Genomic DNA, 19112 nt, shown 5'->3' with positions numbered 1-19112 from the left:
CCGTCATCGTCGGAGTCGTGCTCTTCGGCGGTGGAGCGAAGTTGGGAGGAGGATTTGGGCGCGGAGGCAGACATGCTCATTGCACGGGAGATGCTGGCGCGTTTGGCCATTGGTGAGGCGGCCATTCCGGATGGGGAGCCGATCTTGGATCTTGCCGCGACCGAGGAGGCGAGCATTGATTTCGAAATGAAACTGCCCACGGCGACTTCGTCTGCGGCCTGCTTCTCTTGCCGTTCTTGCTCTTGGACGAACGCGGTCTCCGGGTCGCGGCGAATGTCGGTTTCCAGGTCGCTCAGCCAGAAGGGGAAGCTGTTGACGTAGTCCTCGAAGAGCTCGGCGACGCCATGGACGAATTTGGAGAACTTGGGTGCTTCCTTGACGAGATGCGAGGACATGAGATCGGCGAGCCAGGCGTTGTTGCGGGTGTACTTGGTGTCTTTGACCTTGATCTCGAGGACTGCATGCGGGAAGCGGTCGATCTCGCCTTGCTTGATGCTGGAGAAGGGGAATTCGAGCTCGCGATCATCGATATCGGAGCGGTGCCAGTCTTCGGGGTCGCGGCAGGGGCGGTCTGTGTCGAGGGCGTCTTCGCGGATGAGGGCGAGGTCGGTATCGAGGGAGACGCGGATACGGTCGTCGCCCGGGATCTGGAAGGCGGTGCGGGTGTAGCTGGCGCGGAGGGCCGGTTCAAGGCTCTTCTCTGCGATGAAGCTTTGGATCTCGGAGACGTTGTTGCGGAGGTCAGTGACTTCTTTGGCGTCGGCGCCAAGGCGCTCTTCGAGTTTGGCGATCTGCTTCTCCAGCTTGTACTCGCCTTTCAGGAAGGGTACGACGTATTTCTGCTTGAGGGTGATGCGAATGTCGCGGCTGTTGGTTGCGTCGCTGACAACTTTCTTCTCCAGAACGATATCCGGCTTGTCGGCGAGCTGGCCAGTCCACCGTAGCCTCACAGAGCTTGCTTCGTCAGTCTTGTCGACCTTGGCTTGGTAGAGCTCGAATTTGTCGTTGTCGAGGTAGATGGAAGTAATGGTGGGGTCCTTTTGAGACGAGTCGACCACCTTGAGCGATTGTGGGTTGTAGACCAGGACTGGCAGACGCCGGAGGATGTACGTCTTGACCTCGAGCAAGTTGTCGACGTGGACCCAGAACTTGTATGCTTTGTACTCGTCCTGCGGTCGTATGCTTGTCCCAGATGACTCGGCGCGAGCCTGTTCGCCTTCAAGTATCTGGCGACTCCAAGTGTACATGGCAGACAGGCGGAACAGCAGTGGCTGGTAGTCCTCCGAGTTGAATGGTGTCTCCGTCATGCGGACTTGCAGCATGGGTCGGACTCGGTACTTCTGTCCTCGTCTCCGGTCATGTTTCTTTGCAGCTTTGAGGAAGCCAGTATAGTTGATTCTGCTGAACTTCTTAAGCTCAGTGATCTCCTTGGAGATGCTGTCGAGCTCCTTTATGACCTCGTTGGCAACATTCTTCTTCTCCTCATCGGTCTTTGCCGTGCCATCGGTGGTCTGCTGGAGCTTGGACTCGATTGCACTCGTTCGATCACGGATCTTCTGGGCTGTGTCGACCTGGTGCTGGTTCACTCGCTCAAGCTGAATTGTCACGAGTTCATGGACGAAGTTCTCCTCGTCCTTCTCGGACCAAGTACTGTCTCCCCCACTTCGACCTTGCGGAGAGGTCTCATCTTCCCTCAGCAGTTTCTTGATCTTGTTATAGTCGAGATACTTGTCTTTCCATGGTGGGTAGATCGAGTTCTGGAGGGTTTTGCCGAACCGCATGCTGATTGTCGTCTGAGTGTTGCATTCAGCAAAGTATGCAAGAGCTACGGAATATCATAGCGGAAAAATGCTTCTCATAGAAAAGACTTACACAAGCTCTCTGAATTAGCAGCACCGAGAAAGCACCCACGTGCTCTTCTGATGGGCGGGCAGAAGACGTCACCAGGAGATTGCAGACCCTAATTCCGAACCTGCCGCGGCAAACTCAATTTAGACCTGACATTCGAGAGTAATCAAACAGCGGGAATCCGCGACCACTGAATCTGACCTACCTGCTCTTATATAGCCCGCACCTTGCCTCGTCTTCTCTAGAGATGAGAACAATGTGAAGATGGAAGACTCACGCGCCATTTTGGCCGCTCTGCAGCCCGTGCTCAATCGTCAAATCACCCATCCTTTCCCTCATGTTCCCACTCCTGAGGGCTGCAAGAAACGGGCGTCTGTCGCAGTCATAATTCGCGTACGGCCCGCCTTTGCACCTGTGCCTGATCCAGCGAAGTCTGTCGTGGAAGTATCGAAGAATGAGCCTCCTGCAACCACCCTCGACGAGTACTTTGCGCAAGACTGGGTGAAGAACGGCGATCCAGAAGTACTCTTCATCAAACGAGCCGGCAGACCTGGCGATAGATGGTCAGGCCATACAGCGCTGCCTGGTGGCAAGAGAGACCCTGAGGACGCCGATGACTTTGCTGCAGCCGTACGAGAAACACGAGAAGAGACAGGCGTTGATCTGACCAATGCGATCCCGGCTGGCAATCTGCCAGAACGCATCGTCGCAACGACCTGGGGCAAAGTCCCCCTTATGGTGCTCTGCCCGTATGTGTTTGTCTGGCCCAACAAAGTACCACCGTATCTCTCGCCACAGCCTACCGAGGTGGCAAGCGTTCATTGGATCCCCTTGCGCGCTCTGCTGTCTCCTTCCATGCGGACCATTGAGAAGGTCGACATTTCGACCCGTATGGCCAGACAAGGTGGGCCCATCGCTCGCTACTTTCTGCGCGCCATGATGGGCAAGATGGTCTTCTCTGCCATTCAGCTCGTGCCCTCAGTAAGTGTATTTGCGACCTCCATCCCCGACTTTGTGCCGGACGAGACGCCCACAGATTGGTACAAGGGTCAATTTGGCGTTGCTGAATCATCACAATCACTTGCCCATCAACAGCCGATCCTTCTCTGGGGCTTGACATTGGGCGTGCTGGCGGATTTTCTGGACACCCTGCCTCCGTACAACGCCGTGGCTCTGTGGAAATATCCGACCTTTACGGTCCCGGACCTGAAGTTCTTGGTCTGGGTATGCACCCGCAGTCTTCGTCTAGGAAATGCGGGGGACCTATCCAGCGGTACCTGGCCGAGCAACACTGCCGCAGATGCGCAGACACAGGCTGTGGCAGTGACTGAAGGCGAGCCTACCAAGTTGGTACTTGAGCAGCTACGAGATCAAAAGAGAAATACAGTCGGCATAAGTGGTACTGGAGTCACGAGATCCAACGATGCTTTGTCACGGATGCTGGTTGGGTACTACGATCGCGTTAACGTGGCGCTGGCGATTTTCTTTGCATACCGGACGATTGCAGGAACGGCAGCCGCCGTGTGGTTGTTGCGGCTGTGGAAGCGGAAGATGACCAGCAGACTCTGAGTGCAAGGCAGAACAGATCAGAGAAGCCATCATGATCACCATAGAACGCTTGGCTTTCTTGGACGATACCTATTAGACTGTTGAGCTTTTGAAAAACACTGTAGCATACCAAGGATTTTTTGCAGCAGTCAGCAGCGACACAGATGGATACGACCTTGTCGTGCAGCTTAATTCAGGCCCGGGCGGGCTCTGCATCCACATAACAATACACTGTATACAACCATCACGATTCAGAACACTTGCTTCGGCCAACCTCGGCAGACCTTCGTCACCAACTCTGTTACCCATCAACGGATTTCGAGTCGATCGTCAGTTACCTCTTACAGGGCAATGGTCTTACTGTCCGCTCCGAGCTGGTTCTCGGTTTTTGTGAGGCTTCAGTATCCTGTACAAGTTGACTCACAACGGCTCGTGACTTGCTTCTAGCAGAGAAACAGGATCGCTCACAGCTCAGACTGGCTTTGAGAGGGTGCTTCAGCGTACGGAGGACTCACCGCCGCATGGCCGGGCCTTGAAGGGCTCGTGACTTGCTTCTGGCAGGGCGATGGGCCTGCCCTCATGGTGAAGTGACTCCAAGCTGGTGCTCCGTCGCTGTCTCTAATCACCAGGTCGTCAATGGGTTCTGTGTTGCTCCTGACTACGGTTGGACTCGCTCAGGGCAGACTGACTTCGAGATCGTGTTTTGTTGCTGGGACACTTCACTGCAGTCGAGTCATGCCATTCCAGAGCGACACGTGCTCGCTGTCGACCTGCTACCCCGCCATCTTGTCGAAGTATTTCTTTCTCGCAGATGATTCTGCAATTTTGTGCGTTTGCAATCTTTGCTGCTACTTTGCACTCAATTCGTTCTCTCAGTTTTCTCCAGCCCTTCGAGCAGTTGGAAGTCTTCCTTTCTGCGACGGCTGTTCGTTCTGCTGCCTAATCTCGTATCACACGGTCTCCATCGCTGCACCTCGTCGCCATTGACCACTGTCCTTGTCGTAGTCCGCCCAAGTCGTCATCATGCCGCTCAAATGGACTGATGCGATGGACAAGCAGGCAAGTGTGCATGCCACATTCTCTGCCTAACTAACAGGCTTGACACAGTTGCTGTACTACGCCTTCGAGCAGAAAGACACCGGTTCTATCGACTACGAGGCCATCGCTAGCAAGTTCCGTGAGTTCTTTCCACTTGATACGGTGGCCATTGCCTGACCTCGATGTAGCCGATGATGAGAAGCCATCGCTCGACGCCATCAAGCATCGCATGAGGAAGTTTCGCAAAGACTTCGGCACTGCTTCCCCCAACGGCAAGAGCAAAGCCTCTCGTAGTGGCGCTGAGGTTTTCGCCGCACCCGCTACTCCGAAGGCCAAGAGATCCAAGCAGGGAAATGGCGCAGCTACTTCTGGAGAGACAAGCATTGGCGACGGCTCGAGTGGTGCGGTCAAGGACGAAGATGACAGTCCTCTTACCCACGGCACTTCCACGAACCACGAGAAGACTCCTGCCAAGTCTGGTGTTGTTGTTAAGAAAGAGCCAAATGATCCGACCGTTGATACCGATGCTGCTCACTCTTCTGCCACTGAAGCTATCGTCGCTGCCGAACAGCCTGTCGAACCCCCTACCAAGGGAAGCGCCGGTGTTGTCGAATCCGCCACAGCTACAAAGCGCCCGATCAGTCAAGTGGACGGCTCGTGGGACTCAGGCAACGAGAACGATGCTCTGCCCGTCAAGAATCGCGCTGTGTATGCTGCCAAGACAGCTTTTGCAGCCTTCGACGCTGTAGGCACTCTTCCTCGCTCGCGATTGTTTCAGTGGCTAATATAGGAACAGTCTCAGAACCCAGATGACATCGATGTGAACGGTCTGCTCCTCGACAGCGAGAAGAAATGGAGTGTCGAGTATGCCCAAGATTTTTTGTCTACCTTGTCCGACCGCGAACGTGTCGACCGTATCGAGAAAATACAAACTGAAGTCAAGGTCCGTAACTCCCAGGAACATGCCAAGGAAGAAGCTCGTCGAGCTCGAAAGAAGCGCACGAATGACTATCTCAGCGGCAAGACCAACATCCATCCCAAGACAAACAAGCCGACCGATCCGCTTGAGTCTTCGAAAGGCCGTAAGTTCGGCATGTACGTCGATGCACATCCTGAGCTGGCACAAGTTCACATGAAGAAGAGAACGAAGCTCACCACCATCGTTGAGGTGCCCGAGAAGACTGCCCACAAGAAAGCCGCCAAGAAGCTTGCTGACATCGGGTACTATGATCTGCACCCGAGGTCCACCATTGCCTACACAACCACACCTCCTCCCCTGAAGAAGGCCATTGGTGCTGCTGATGCCAAATTTGAGAAGCAGTTTGGTGCGCATCAACGATGGGTCCAGGTAGCCGATGGAAGTTCTTCGCCATATCCGGCCCCAAGTGGCAGCCAGTCTTACGGTGACGATGAGGACCATTCGCACGGCGGTGGCAGTCAGTCTGACAATGATGATGAGGACGAAGAGGAGAGCTCGCCGACCATCGCCACGAAGACTTCGGCACGGAAGCGCAAACGTAGCCCAACCCCTTTGTCTTCCTCAGAGGACTCCTCAGAGGACTCGCCCGAAGAAGATCCTGTCAGTCAAACCATCGATGACGAGAGCGTTTTCGAAGGTTTCTCGGATGACGAGGAAGACATTGACGAGCAAGAACTTGGCGAGCAGAAATTTGCCGAGCAAGACGTCGACGAGTGGGATGCTACCAAGCTGGCTGAAGAGATACTGATCAAGGCTCGCGCGGAGTGGCAAGTACGAGTCAAACTGGACCGACCTTCCCTCCACGCCTGTTAAGGAGGCCTCCAACACCGCCGCTACCACTTCCGCAGCTGAGTCCAGCTCCAGCAGCGGCGCTTGGACCCAGGATTCACCCTACGGCACCACAATCATCAACGACGCCGGTGAAGAGATCCTGATTGGCAGCAACTACGAAGTTGAGACTCCGCCTCCAGCCAAGAAGAAACGTCGCACTACTCGCTCCCCCACCGCTGTTAAGCCTGCCGCCTACGACGGTCCCACCGAATCTGATGGCGATGATGAACGTGGCCAATTTGCCGTTGACGACAGTGATGATAGTGATTGGGCTGGCAATACCAAAGCAGGGAAGAAAGAAGGTATCATGCCGTCTGGGTGGAGTCCTAAGCGTGGCAAGAAGGGCAAGAGTGGCAAAGACGCTTGGGATAAGTTGCTTCGTGGTGAGTACCTCCTACTACTCTGCTCCTTCCCGTGGTATGTTGTGGTCTGCTGACACCTGCTTCTCGTTGCAGATCGTTGAGGTCGAGCTTCTTGTTCACGAACGACAGCATTGGGTATGAGACCATTGCGAGACGCGCTGTTGTGTCACAAGCACCTGTCGGAGGGTAGTCCGAGCTGCCTTCCCTTCACACTTTCTTGGGAAGCTGACAATGATACCGCGATATAGCGACGGCAGCATGAAGTCTACAGGTCGACGATGCCTCGAAGCCCTTCTATTCGTCTTTGGGGATGGCATTCTTGGGTCTGCAGAACTTCATTCCTATCTCACTCTGGATCTCGGAACGTGGATAATGACTCCTATGAAGCTGTCGGGAAATCGGAGCAGACTTAACTAGTCTCGGAGACGATTGAACACGAACTCGTTGGAGATATTTGCTGTAAGCTGTAACGGAGAATACCCAAGACTGGATATTTGCGGTATCTGGCTTGAACCCAACGGCAGTTCAGACATTTCTGGACACAGCTACCACAGCTGCTTTGGCTGATAGCTTCAACATAAGATAGCACAGCCGCAGACACGCTCTGCCGTTAATTAGACCGGCCAACGAGTGCTCCATGCAGGAATCGCTGCCTGCACTCCAATACAATCGATTCCCAACGTGACTCCTCTGTTCTGCCTGCTCTTACGTGCTGCCTGTGAGGTCCCCTCCTACCCCCTTCTGATCAAGCGTTGCCACCGCGAGCAATGCCATTTCGAAATACGATAGGTACAAATTGAGACACGGACTCGCACGTGCGACATTTAGAAGCCTCCCTGGACTCCACTTTCGACTGCTCCACGCGGACTGTATACTACACGCCAGACATGCTTCCGTAAAGGGAAGAGCGGAGTTCATGGAATGTAGAAGCACTCCGGGGCGGCCTCTGAAATCGGTATCAATTCAAGGCAGATGTGACTTTTTGAGCTCGAAATTAGGCTTGTGTGTGCAGGCTACCTGCATGCACATGGATTGATACACCCATCAGGAAGGCCTCCATGCTAAACTGATATAGCACGAGGAGTAGCCAGACTTGGAACACCTCTCGTCTGAAGAGGAACGAAGGCTACTACTTTGGGCTGCAAGGGACGCTCACTCACGAGACGTGTATAATGAGGGTGGGGGATGGGAAACAGAAAATTCTGGATGAGATACGGAAGCTCTTGGGTGGGAAACAGAAAGACTCGGATGGGAAACAGAAAATCTCGGGTGGAATACAGAAAATCTCGCATGGGAAACAGAAAGACTCGGATGGGAAACAGAAGTTCATGGATGAGAAGGTGAAGCATGAAGTTCTCATTTCCAGTAGCCAAGCAGGCAAGCTCTACGTATCCCAAGCCTGCCTGTCCTGACCTGTCCTGACTCCCAACTTTCTGTAGTAGTCCTCTGAAAACGCCGTTGGGTATCATTCATGAAAGCTCTAATCGTAGCTCGCCCTTGATATCTGCTTTTGGGCTTCTGTATTCGTAGTGTGCGTGACTGACTCTCATCTCTGCCATGCACAGAGTACCGATACCTCATGTCCCTTCCTCCTCAAGTCTGGGTGGGTCGTGGAATGATGGACGATGAGTACTGGAATCTTGCGCATGGATCTCTGGATGGAATGTCGTATGCTGGGGATGCGCAGTGATGTGTGTGCGATATGGAGTGGTGGCTAGGAGGGCTTTGTCAGCTTGTGTCCAAGAAACCGTAGGTGGCTCGCTTACCAGAGACCAGGCAATCTAGGCCTTCTCAGCAACCTTCTCACCCTCCTCGCCGTTGACACCCTCAGCGGCCTCCTCGGTAACTGCATCGGCAGCGACCTCGCCATCACCGTTCTCACCATCCTCGGCCTTCACCTCCTCGGAAGCCTCACCCTCAGCAGCAACCTCGGGCTCAGTTTCCTCAGTCTTGACTTTGGCGTCTTTGGCATTGGTCTTGCGCTTCTTGGGGGTCTTGGTGGGAGTTGCGGCCGCAGCATCGTCAGCCTCGGCGTCTCCGTTGGTGTCGGTGGCTTTCTTGCGCTTGCCTGCGGTGGACTTGCTGGCGGGGGTCTTGGTGCCTTTAGCGACTGGGGTGGCTGGGGTCTGCGTATGGATGTCAGTGATGAAGGTGTCGGATGGATGCGAATAGCTAGGGAGGACTCTGCGGGTCCATGTTTAATTGTAGACTTACATCTGGTCCTGCGCCGTCGGCGAGCAGCTTCTCGGCCTCCTTCTTTAGCTTGTAGAATTTTTGTCTGGGAAAGCAAGTTAGCGAAGGTCTTCTCGGTAGTAGACGATAACAGTATGGGCAACGCATAGAAAGACTGTCAGCGTACGAAAGAGCCTTCGCGGTCACGACGCCAGGCCCGAAACGATCGGCAACCTTCTGCAGGACATCGGTGTTGGGAGTGAGGTTGCCTTCACTGATAATCCAGAGTAGGAGCTGGCGCTCTAGCTCAGTGTTCCACTGGATAGGCATCTTGGATAGGGTGGTTGGGATGATTGAGGTCGGAGTGTGGAAGTGAGTGGTAGGAAGGAAGGAAAATGTCGCACGGGGCGGACTCTGGCAGATATTTTGAAGTCCGAGAAAAAGAACTTCTGAAAAGTGAAGGAAGCGAAGTGATGCAACAGTGACAGAGCAGGCAGCAACACACCTGCAAACGGATTCAGTGAATTCAGCGGGCAGCACTGAAGCGACGTAGTGGAAGTCGAATTTCCCACCGTTCTTCTGGATCGCGAAGAACATTGCAGCCACCGCCTCGGGCGTCCAATTGGCTGGCATTGTCGTGTTGGGAGGACTTTGAGGGTGTGTAGAGTATGTGGGACTTCGAGTGCAGAGTGTTTCCGGGTCTGCGCTTGGCTGTGGAAAGACTGGAGAGGATTGAAGAGAAGAAAACAATTCGTTTGAAGCAGAAAGGAGTCTGTGGGGTGAGGCAGTGAAGGGGTGAAACTTGAGGTGACAAACGCGGGGAGGCGGTACCTCAGCTGTTCAGGTTCGCGGTTCATTCGAGTCGCGATCTCAGCGAATTGGGCGCGTGTGGCGGGACCGTGAAGACCAAGGACAGCGAACAACATGGCCTTGTCCTCCGCATCTGACATCGGCGTGGCAGGCATGATATGCGACTCAATTTGGAGGTGACGAAGATGCGTTGGACGTTCGGTCGAGGGAGGAAATTGTGACGGACTGGTTGGGCAAACGGTGGACAAAGCAGGGTGCGCGGTGACCAAGTAGAAAAGCCATGCGCTCGCGAAGAAGGAAAAGATGGGGGAAAAATGACATGCGAGCAGTGAAGACAGCGGAGTATTGGCGACTGACCGGATGACGTCTGGGTTGCGGTCCATGCGCTTTCCGATCTCAGCAAATTTGGCGCGCGAAACAGTGACATCGAGGTCGACGATGAGGAGCAGCAGAAGCTTCTCCTCAGCATCTGACAACGGTCCAGTCGGCATTTTGTCGGTTTGCAGTGATTGAGTGAGATGCTTGCGTTTGCGTGTCGAAGAAAGGGAGTGTGGTAGACGAAGTTTGCGAAGTGGATGAAAGGGTCGCAGGGATTTTGAGGAGACAAAAGAAATGGTCTGGGTCAACTGTGCCAAGAGCGAGCGACTCACTTGACAACTTCCGGTTGACGGCCGATAACTTTGCCTATCTGTGCAGCTTCGGCAGCCGTCAACGTCGTCTTGGGGTCTCGATCCAGCAGCGTCAAGAGCATGATCTTCGCTTCTGCGTCGGACACGGAGACTTGACCCATCTTGACTTTGGAAATGTGTAAAGGGACAGTAGATTCAGGAGTGGGTCGAGTACTTGTGGATTTGGACGGCAGACGGGATACGAAAAAAAGGAAAACGTTCGTATGCAGGATGGGGTTGTATCGTGGAAGTGTCCAAGTGAATGAAGGGCGCGAAAATGGAACATCCGTCAACCAGAGAGCCGCCGGTGAGGCAGCGTTGAACTGTAGCGATATCAGAGGCATGCACAGGACTTGCTCACTTGATAGTTTCCGGGTGGCGGCCGATTCTGTTGCCGATCGCTTCAGCCTCGGCACCCGTCATCTTGCGATTGGGAGGCAGCAACCCCAGAAGAATGGCCTTCGCTTCAGCGTCGGACACTGGGGCATCTGGCATCGTGGGATCGGGACGATACAACGAGATGGAGCAAAAGGGTGCTTTGAGTCGCTATCGGCTTGGACGGCGGACGGAACCTTGGGTGAAGACGAAGAGAGGGATCCAAGACGACCTTATGTAGCCGAAATTCGTGATCAAATGAGGCGCGCAGAGGAGCGTCCGACGAGAGAAACGACAGTGAGGCAGCACTGAGTGAGAATGTAGCGAAATCAGAAGCATGCACAAGACTCACTTACCTTACATTGCTCACCGAACGGCTGGTGAGGGTTGCGATCTGGGTGGCCTGAGCATCGGTCATGGACTGGTTGGGCGACATGAGGCAGAGAAAGTAAATCCTCGCCTCTGCGTCAAAAGCGGTCACAGTGCCGGGCATCGTGTCTTCCAAAATGTATAGCGAATCCGGTAATAGGTTGTGATCGGCGGAGGATAGGGATGTGAAGAACGAGGTGGGATAGACAGGCACAAAGACGAAGATCGTGCTTCCGATGGACCAGGGAAGAGATTGCACCAGATGAAGGTCGACAGAGCTCGGGAGACTCGCAACGGACGGAGTGTGATGTGCACGCAGTGAATGGAGCAAGGTGTGTCCGGGGCGGGCATGGCAGCTTACCTGACAGCTAGTAGAAGTCAGCTCAATGCAATCGTGGTATCACCCAAAACATACCATTCCAACTCATCGTTACACCAAGTTGAGCCAGCTTCGCGGAGATCTCATCCTGCTCTTCTCGAGTTAAGTTGCCCTTCTGAGCGACGAGGGCCGTGAACAAGGCGCTGTGGTCTTCTCAGCTCTCGCCTTCTGTGAGGTTGTGTTTACTCACCGGTCGTTGGAGGAGAGTTCGGACATCTTTGCAGAGCCGTGAGTGATTGCGTATTGGACTAGATGCCTGCGTGCGGCGTTGATATTTAGCAGGATTAGGACCAAATGTTGCGCGAATCCGAGAACGAGATCAAAGACAACCTTGGAAGGCTGGCTCAGGTAAACGGACGGGTTGCCAAGACTTTCGGCAAGCGCACGAGGCGACGAGGCGTGAGGGCCGTGAACGTCCATCGCATTAACCAATCACACTCGCAAATGTTGCCATCTTCCTTACATAACAAGATCAGCAACAGCGACAAACTACTCGTCATGCCTCGCCAACCTCGTCAGCCGCGGCCGGCGGACTTCTGGGTCGGCATACACCAAGAATTGCTGCTGTTAGAGGTTGTGCTTGCCAAGCTTGCTCCGGATGTGCTGACAGCGCTAAACAAAGAGGTGATCGCTCAAATGGTCGGCGAAGGTAAATTGAATGAGGCTTCCGTCAGGTCGGTCCTACTTCCTACCCGCCTCGGATCCGAACTGATTTTGGCAACAGATCGAAACTTGCCCAGATCCGACAGAGGGGACTAGAGATTATCAGCAATTATGAGACACGCCAGCGTGCTGGTAACGAGAACGAACGACAGGCCGAGCAAGACGACAATCGTCGAACTGCAGGCGAGGATGAAGCGAGTGCAAGAGGTTCCGACAATGAGGCTTTCCACAACACTAATATCAATCAAGTGGCGGCTGCTGGCTCGCAAGCACATGTCCCAAAACTTCGGCGGCGAAAGAGTCGAAATCTGCCGCCTCCAGTCCATTCGACTCCTCATCCCCACAGCAATCAGAACACTGCTTCAAATCACGATGGCATTCACCAGAGCACCGCCGCACAGCTCCAAGATCGGATGGTCACGTTGAGCCTGACACCTCGTCAGAAGAGCCCAGGGTCCGCAGCCAAGAAGCGCATCAATGATCAGCTTTCCACCCAGGCCAAAGCAAATCCCAAGATCAGCCCCTCGGACAGATCGCCACCAGGTCCAGATGGCGACAGTAGTCAAAAAAAGCGCCGGCGTGGTGCAAATGAGTATGGTTCTCACGATGAGCGCCCTAGTTCGCCCAGTCCCAGAAATGTAGAGATCATGGATGCCAACAGAATTTCTCAAGGCGAAGAGGAGATGCAGCGCCCGCAAAGCGTCAAGCGTGTGAAGGTAGAGCCAAACATCGATCCAGAGTCGTTGGACTACATGAGTTCCATGCCAGACGCGCCATGGAGCGGAGGTCCTAAGAAAACAGGGCCAGGGTCAGCTCAGGAGCCGTATACCCTTACCGACGGGGATAGCGATGCCGACGAGCCGGGAACGCCCAGTCAGAGTCATTTCACCCAGAGCAGCGAAAAGAAATCTGCCGCCACGAAAGCACATCCACCTAGCCAACGCCGGAGTACATCTGATCGATCCGGTACTGGCACCTCGAGCGAAAGGCGATGGGATCCCGTACCAATGAGAAAGACCGCGAAGCCGAGAGTGCAACCAGCCCACAAGGCGTACACAGGCTGGAATCCGGTGAACCAGCCTAAGAGTTCGAAGAAGTCGAGCAAGCAGCGAGTGCCGTCCGGCAAACTTCACACGAGAGCAGCCCCGTATCCGAATGACCGACTGGGAGGCGGCCAGATCATCAGAGAGGTCAGCATAACCAAGTCAGAGGCAGAGCGGAATCGCGGGTATCCCAGCGATGAGGTCCCGCAGGCACCAAGCAGTCGTGACAGTTGGACACGTCAGAGGACGCGAATCAACGATCGGGTTGGATGAAGCTTATGGACCTGTGATGAATAGACCTGCAAGGCTCTACGAATGAGAAGGTCTCGCAATGTCAATAAGACACACTGTACCCAGAAGACGCCACAGAGCACTGTAATGAGAAGATGATTGAGGTCGAAATTGAGCTGGCGACGGCCGGGGCAACGAACGAGCGCCGAGACTTCCAGGTCCGAGTTCATGTTGGCTCAGCCCCCCCATGCCCGCTTGTATGTTTAGAACAATTCCATAATCGCACTGCGAAAAGGCTTTTTGTACTATTGAAGCATTCTCTGCGACGTTGGTTTGATCTGCATTTCCCTCGCCGCCTGAACTTATCGGATCTGCCTGATTGTACGTTCTTCACCCGAAACTTCGAATATTTATCGCCTACGCACGCACTCATCACTCTCCGATCCTTCAACGTATCTATCGAGCGTCGCGCAGAGTTGAACGTTCTTCTGACTCGCGCAGCCAGTACATCCGTCTAAGCACTCCGCCTTCCACAGTATCTCGCAGTCATGGCAAGTCCTCCTCCGCCCTGTCCGACAGAATCCGCTAACTCATGCCGCAGCCTGTCTCAGGGTAAGCCAACAGAACAACGCAGTGCCTCGACGAAACGCTGGATCTGGCGTACTGACGTTTCGAACAACAGGTTAACTGTCAACCCCGAGTGCGTTTCCGCATTCAACGACCTCAAACTCAAGGCCGGCGTGGCGGTCCGAAATACATAATCTACAAGATCTCCGACGACCAGAAAGAGATTGTCGTGGACGAGATCGGCTCCGAGTCTGACTACGATGCCTTTCGCGAGAAGTTGATTAGCAAGAAGGAGAGCTCAGGCAAGGATCGCCCGTCGTACGCCATCTACGATGTTGAGTTCGAGCTCGAGGGCGGTGAGGGCAAGAGGTGAGGCTCACAGAATATGCTTCAGCCGGTCAGGCGCTGATGTCAACAGGTCCAAGATCGCTTTCATCACATACATCAACCAGGATGCGACTGGCGTCAAGGCAAGCTCCTCCAGCACATGATTAACGAGCTACTAACGATGTGCCAGTCCCGCATGGTGTACGCCAGCTCGCGCGAGACTCTCAAGAACGCTCTCAATGGCATTGCCATGAACTGGCAAGCCAACGACAAGGGCGAGCTGGAGTGGGCTGATCTACTTAAGGAGGCTAGCAAGGGCAAGGGCACTGTCTGAGCGAGTCTTGACCATGTTGTGCTCAACGATAGGGTGTCACGAGGAAGGTCTTCGACGGGAGATGCACGATCTCGGCGGACAACAATCCCAGGGTCAAGCTATGCGCATACGATCGACTTGACGAGGCACGGTGCTGGTCCTGGTAGCGAAGGATAGCACAAATTACACGATAGAAACGAACTTGATCGATGGCAGTATGCGTGCAAAAATCGCTGCGCGCGCCCAGTCGATCTTCTCAACCATAGACATTCTACCGTGACCTACCCAGTCTTTGCAAGCTGATCTATTGTGCGTATGATTACAATGAACATGAGCTTGATCTGAATCCGTTCTTGTCTGAGTGTTCCGACGATGCCAAGACTTGCCGGAGGCTCCACTCCGAGCTTCAGGTTCTGTCGGCAACTGCGACTCTTTCCGCGACCTACGACATCTCACACGCCCAAACACACCGTCCAACAGTTCGACGAATACTGGACTTGGGCGTGAAGCTTCAGGCTTGAGCACGCAGCCCAGGCTCTTTCCTTTCTCATGGTCTAGAGGCCTTCCTCGCAACCGAATCTCGACATGTATCTCCGCTCCTTACCCCGTGCAGCGAAAGCTGCCAGCGTCTGCAGCTCGAAACAAGCCACGACGTGCGTCCGAAGCTATCAGACGACCGCTGCTCGCCTTGCGCCATCCTTCTCCGCCGCTCACCATGGTCCCATGACCAGCCAGTCCCAGTCGCGCGGTGCTCACGCCATTTCCAACCCTACATTGGCCGGAATTGAGAAGAGATGGGAGGGAATGCCACCACAAGAGCAGGCTGAGCTTTGGATGCAGCTGCGAGATCGCATGAAGGTTCCGTGGCACGAGTTGACATTACAGGAAAAGAAAGCTGGTACGTGCTCTTTCTACGTCATGCAGGTGGAATGAGGAGCTGGACTTGTCTATGGCAACCTGAGTCTGCCTTGTGTTCGCCCTGGTCGCTGTCAAATATGCATACTGACTGGAAGTAGCCTGGTGGATTGCGTTTGGTCCTCACGGTCCTCGAGCTGAGACACCTCCCGGAGAGTGGTCAAAGGTTTTGATTTATTCCGCCATTGGTGTCGCCATCTCATCCGCCCTCTTCTTCACTATCCATTCCTTCGCACGGCCGCCTCCTAGGACTATGACCAAGGAGTGGCAGGAGGCTACCAACGAGTACCTCAGAGTGAGTCTACTACACGCCTTGGAAAGCAAAAGCTAACCCGTGCAGGCCGAGAAATCCAACCCCATTTACGGTATCAGCAGCGAGGGCTACAAGGGCAAGGGTCACGTTCAGAGCAAGTCTGCGAAGTCACAGGGAATCGTATTGGAGCCAGAAGAGTAGATGCAGGGTTCAAGACGAGGAAGTTGATAGGCGTCGAAGGTCGAGTAGACCTAAACCTGTACTTTTGCAATCATTCTGGCGAAGGCAGATATCCTCTTTGTGTACATACACACTACTGCAGCTCCGCAAGTTCTCCCAAAGCATTGACTGAGATCATCCGCATTCCTCCAGCAATGTCTTTGCAACGTTGAAATCGAATGAAGGTCGACTCAGGCGTGGAATTCGCGCGGTAGCTTGATCACGTGGTGCCAAGCTTTGATGCTAGCTTCCGAGTCGAAGCTCCGAATCTGCATCAATCGACCTCTACTCCCTCCTGTTATTTCCTTCAAGCACAGCTCTTGCTCTCCTCTCCTTCATCCCATCACATCTCGCAAACATGCTGAAGAGGTATGTGTGCTCACTTCGCCGACCATGCATTGATTCGAAAGCTGACTCTTGACAGCGGCGTGGCCCGCGCTGCCGGCGTGTTGAGCCAATCTGCTCGACCTTCCTTTGCCCGAACTGCTTTCCGCAAACAGGCTGCACCAGCTTTCGCACAGACTTTCGCGCGGAGATGGGCCTCGACTGAGACAGCCAAGGATGGCAAGATCCATCAGGTCATCGGTGCCGTCGTTGACGGTAAGGAAACGCCACCGCAGTCGCAGTCGAGCTCTGGGAAAAGCTGCACCGAGCTTCCAGAGCTCTCGAAATCGATACGGATGGATGGCTGACGTGCTTGGAACACAGTGAAATTCGATGGCGATGTCCTTCCTCCCATTCTCAACGCCCTCGAGACCGACAACAATGGCCAGCGTCTGGTTCTGGAAGTTGCAGTATGCAGGACAATTATCATGGGAGAAGAGCTTTACTGATGCGCTATGCAGCAACATTTGGGCGAAAACGTCGTCAGATGTATTGCCATGGACGGTATGATCACCACAGAAGGACATCAGAGCACATTTCTGACGCGCTACAACAGGTACCGAAGGTCTCACCCGTGGTCACAAGGCCAAGGATACTGGTGCTCCCATCTCGATTCCTGTCGGTCCCGGCACACTCGGTCGCATCATGAATGTCACTGGCGAGCCCATCGATGAGCGAGGTCCCATCAAAGCCACCAAGCTTGCTCCCATCCACGCTGCCGCTCCCGAATTCGTCGAACAGTCCACCTCTGCTGAAATCTTGGTCACGGGTATCAAGGTCGTCGATCTACTGGCTCCTTATGCTCGTGGTGGAAAGATTGGTCTCTTTGGCGGTGCTGGTGTCGGAAAGACTGTGTTCATTCAGGAGCTCATTGTGAGTTTGGACGACACTTGGACTGGCCTGTGCTAACTCGCCACAGAACAACATCGCAAAGGCTCACGGTGGTTACTCCGTCTTCACCGGTGTCGGTGAGCGCACGCGCGAGGGCAATGACTTGTATCACGAAATGCAGGAGACTTCCGTCATTCAGCTTGATGGCGAGTCAAAGGTCGCCCTGGTCTTCGGTCAGATGAACGAGCCTCCTGGGGCTCGTGCACGTGTGGCCCTCACGGGATTGACCGTTGCTGAGTAGGCATCCCGCCAAACGCTTCTTTTGCGATCACTGACATGGGCTTTCAGATACTTCCGTGACGAAGAAGGCCAGGATGTGCTCCTCTTTATCGACAACATCTTTAGGCAAGAAATCCCACCTCTCTGCTACGAGATGCAGGATCACTGACATTCTATAGGTTCACTCAAGCCGGTTCTGAGGTGTCTGCTCTGCTTGGTCGTATCCCATCTGCCGTCGGGTACCAGCCTACTCTCGCCGTCGACATGGGTCTCATGCAGGAACGTATCACAACCACCCAGAAGGGTACGTCTTTTTGCCTTGAGAATTAAGTGACCATAGCTGACACACCCGCTAGGCTCCATCACCTCCGTCCAGGCCGTCTACGTCCCTGCTGACGATTTGACTGATCCCGCCCCAGCAACAACCTTCGCCCATCTGGACGCCACCACTGTGTTGTCTCGCGGTATTTCCGAACTTGGTATTTACCCTGCTGTCGACCCTTTGGACTCCAAGTCTCGTCTCCTTGACCCCCGTGTCATCGGACAGGACCACTACGATGTCGCATCCCGAGTCCAGCAGATGCTCCAGGAGTACAAGTCGCTTCAAGATATCATTGCCATTCTTGGTATGGATGAATTGTCAGAAGCCGACAAGCTGACCGTCGAGCGCGCTCGCAAGCTGCAACGTTTCCTCTCACAACCTTTCACCGTCGCTCAGGTCTTCACTGGTATCGAGGGCAAGCTGGTCGACCTCAAGGACACAATCGCCTCGTTCAAGAAGATCATTGGTGGTGAGGGTGATGATCTGCCAGAAGGTGCTTTCTACATGGTTGGCGACTTCGACTCGGCACGTGCGAAGGGTGAGAAGATTCTGGCTGAGCTTGAGGGCTCCTCATAGATATCAGGGACAATGGTGGAATGGTGATTGCAACGTGAGTGTCAAAAGCAATCCACACATGTCTTGATCACTCCTCAAACACGGCCATGAGCAGAAGCGAGCGGACTTCTCTTGGTCAGGAGCGTATGTACAGTGAGGAACAGATGCGGCTCCTCTGCTCAGTCTCTGGCTACGGGCACATCTTCTACTTAGCGTCTGCCTTGAGAAAAATGTACTGTTAGAAGCTGCAGGACTCCTGATTGCATTTACCCCGAAGTCGCGACGGTCACGGTGACTTCTGCCATTCATGGGATTCAACGTGTGCATCGCAGCTTCCAACTTGGCGCGACCATACTTCGAACAGACCTGCCACTGCAAGTTGCGTCACTGCAACCAACACCCTGCCGCGTCTTCCCAGCATGGACCGCGTGGTGTCAACTGTCCCAGCCTGTCCGCGTTGTTTCAAATATCTCAGATCTGGGTGGCCAGACCCTATATAGAGCTCAACCGGGCATCCTGACCTCCGGCACGAGCTAATATCAGTGGCTACGCAAGCATGGCTTCCTGCATCTCGGAGCCTCATACCCTATAGCCCACTTCGGAGACCTACGACGAACCGGCAGATTTTGATATTATCAGCCTCAACCTAAATTTACCATCGTATCTAGGGTAGGACAAAAGTCTAGACCCGGAAACCAAATCCGTGTGGGCTGGACGGCGATCACAGATTTGTCGGATGAACTGTCCGAACTTAGAATCTCACCACCCTCAAGCAGACCGCTCCGCCTTTATGCAATGATCTGAGTCTGGCGAGTCTAGACCATGGCCGTG

At 54.2% G+C, this 19112-nt stretch overlaps 6 protein-coding genes across 6 annotated transcripts; 4 read left to right on the top strand and 2 right to left on the bottom strand.

The window, feature by feature from the left end:
* Positions 1–72: 72 nt before the first annotated feature.
* On the bottom strand, positions 73–1781 carry AB675_11068 (Vacuolar transporter chaperone 3; the record flags this gene model as incomplete). Its single annotated transcript, XM_018139882.1, has 1 exon — positions 73–1781. A coding segment is annotated over one exon (1709 nt), but the record flags the coding sequence as incomplete, so codon positions are not given.
* Positions 1782–2112: 331 nt separating this feature from the next.
* AB675_11067 (uncharacterized protein) lies at positions 2113–3417 on the top strand (the record flags this gene model as incomplete). The annotated part of the gene is made up of 1 exon (XM_018139881.1): positions 2113–3417. One exon carries the CDS (start codon positions 2113–2115, stop codon positions 3415–3417), a length of 1305 nt encoding a protein of 434 aa, XP_017994321.1.
* A 4970-nt stretch (positions 3418–8387) lies between these two features.
* AB675_11065 (uncharacterized protein) lies at positions 8388–9108 on the bottom strand (the record flags this gene model as incomplete). Its single annotated transcript, XM_018139880.1, has 3 exons — positions 8388–8732; positions 8821–8884; positions 8966–9108. 3 exons carry the CDS (start codon positions 9106–9108, stop codon positions 8388–8390), a joined length of 552 nt encoding a protein of 183 aa, XP_017994314.1.
* Positions 9109–11877: 2769 nt separating this feature from the next.
* Positions 11878–14544, top strand: AB675_11063 (Cofilin; the record flags this gene model as incomplete). Its single annotated transcript, XM_018139879.1, has 5 exons — positions 11878–12053; positions 12104–13286; positions 13999–14252; positions 14302–14347; positions 14401–14544. The coding sequence occupies 5 exons, from the start codon at positions 11878–11880 to the stop codon at positions 14542–14544; spliced, it is 1803 nt and encodes a 600-aa protein (XP_017994316.1).
* Positions 14545–15108: 564 nt separating this feature from the next.
* Positions 15109–15892, top strand: AB675_11062 (Cytochrome c oxidase polypeptide 5, mitochondrial; the record flags this gene model as incomplete). The annotated part of the gene is made up of 3 exons (XM_018139878.1): positions 15109–15421; positions 15540–15733; positions 15779–15892. The coding sequence occupies 3 exons, from the start codon at positions 15109–15111 to the stop codon at positions 15890–15892; spliced, it is 621 nt and encodes a 206-aa protein (XP_017994309.1).
* Positions 15893–16268: 376 nt separating this feature from the next.
* On the top strand, positions 16269–18302 carry AB675_11061 (ATP synthase subunit beta, mitochondrial; the record flags this gene model as incomplete). Its single annotated transcript, XM_018139877.1, has 8 exons — positions 16269–16279; positions 16335–16510; positions 16619–16704; positions 16756–16798; positions 16851–17167; positions 17214–17422; positions 17584–17687; positions 17761–18302. The coding sequence occupies 8 exons, from the start codon at positions 16269–16271 to the stop codon at positions 18300–18302; spliced, it is 1488 nt and encodes a 495-aa protein (XP_017994312.1).
* Between the last annotated feature and the right edge of the window lie 810 nt (positions 18303–19112).

This window comes from Cyphellophora attinorum (assembly GCF_001299255.1).
Source record: "Cyphellophora attinorum strain CBS 131958 chromosome Unknown Contig64, whole genome shotgun sequence".
Lineage (NCBI taxonomy): Eukaryota > Fungi > Ascomycota > Eurotiomycetes > Chaetothyriales > Cyphellophoraceae > Cyphellophora > Cyphellophora attinorum.
The sequence above is the reverse complement of the archived record's forward strand: the minus strand, read 5'-3'. Positions and strand labels throughout refer to the sequence as shown.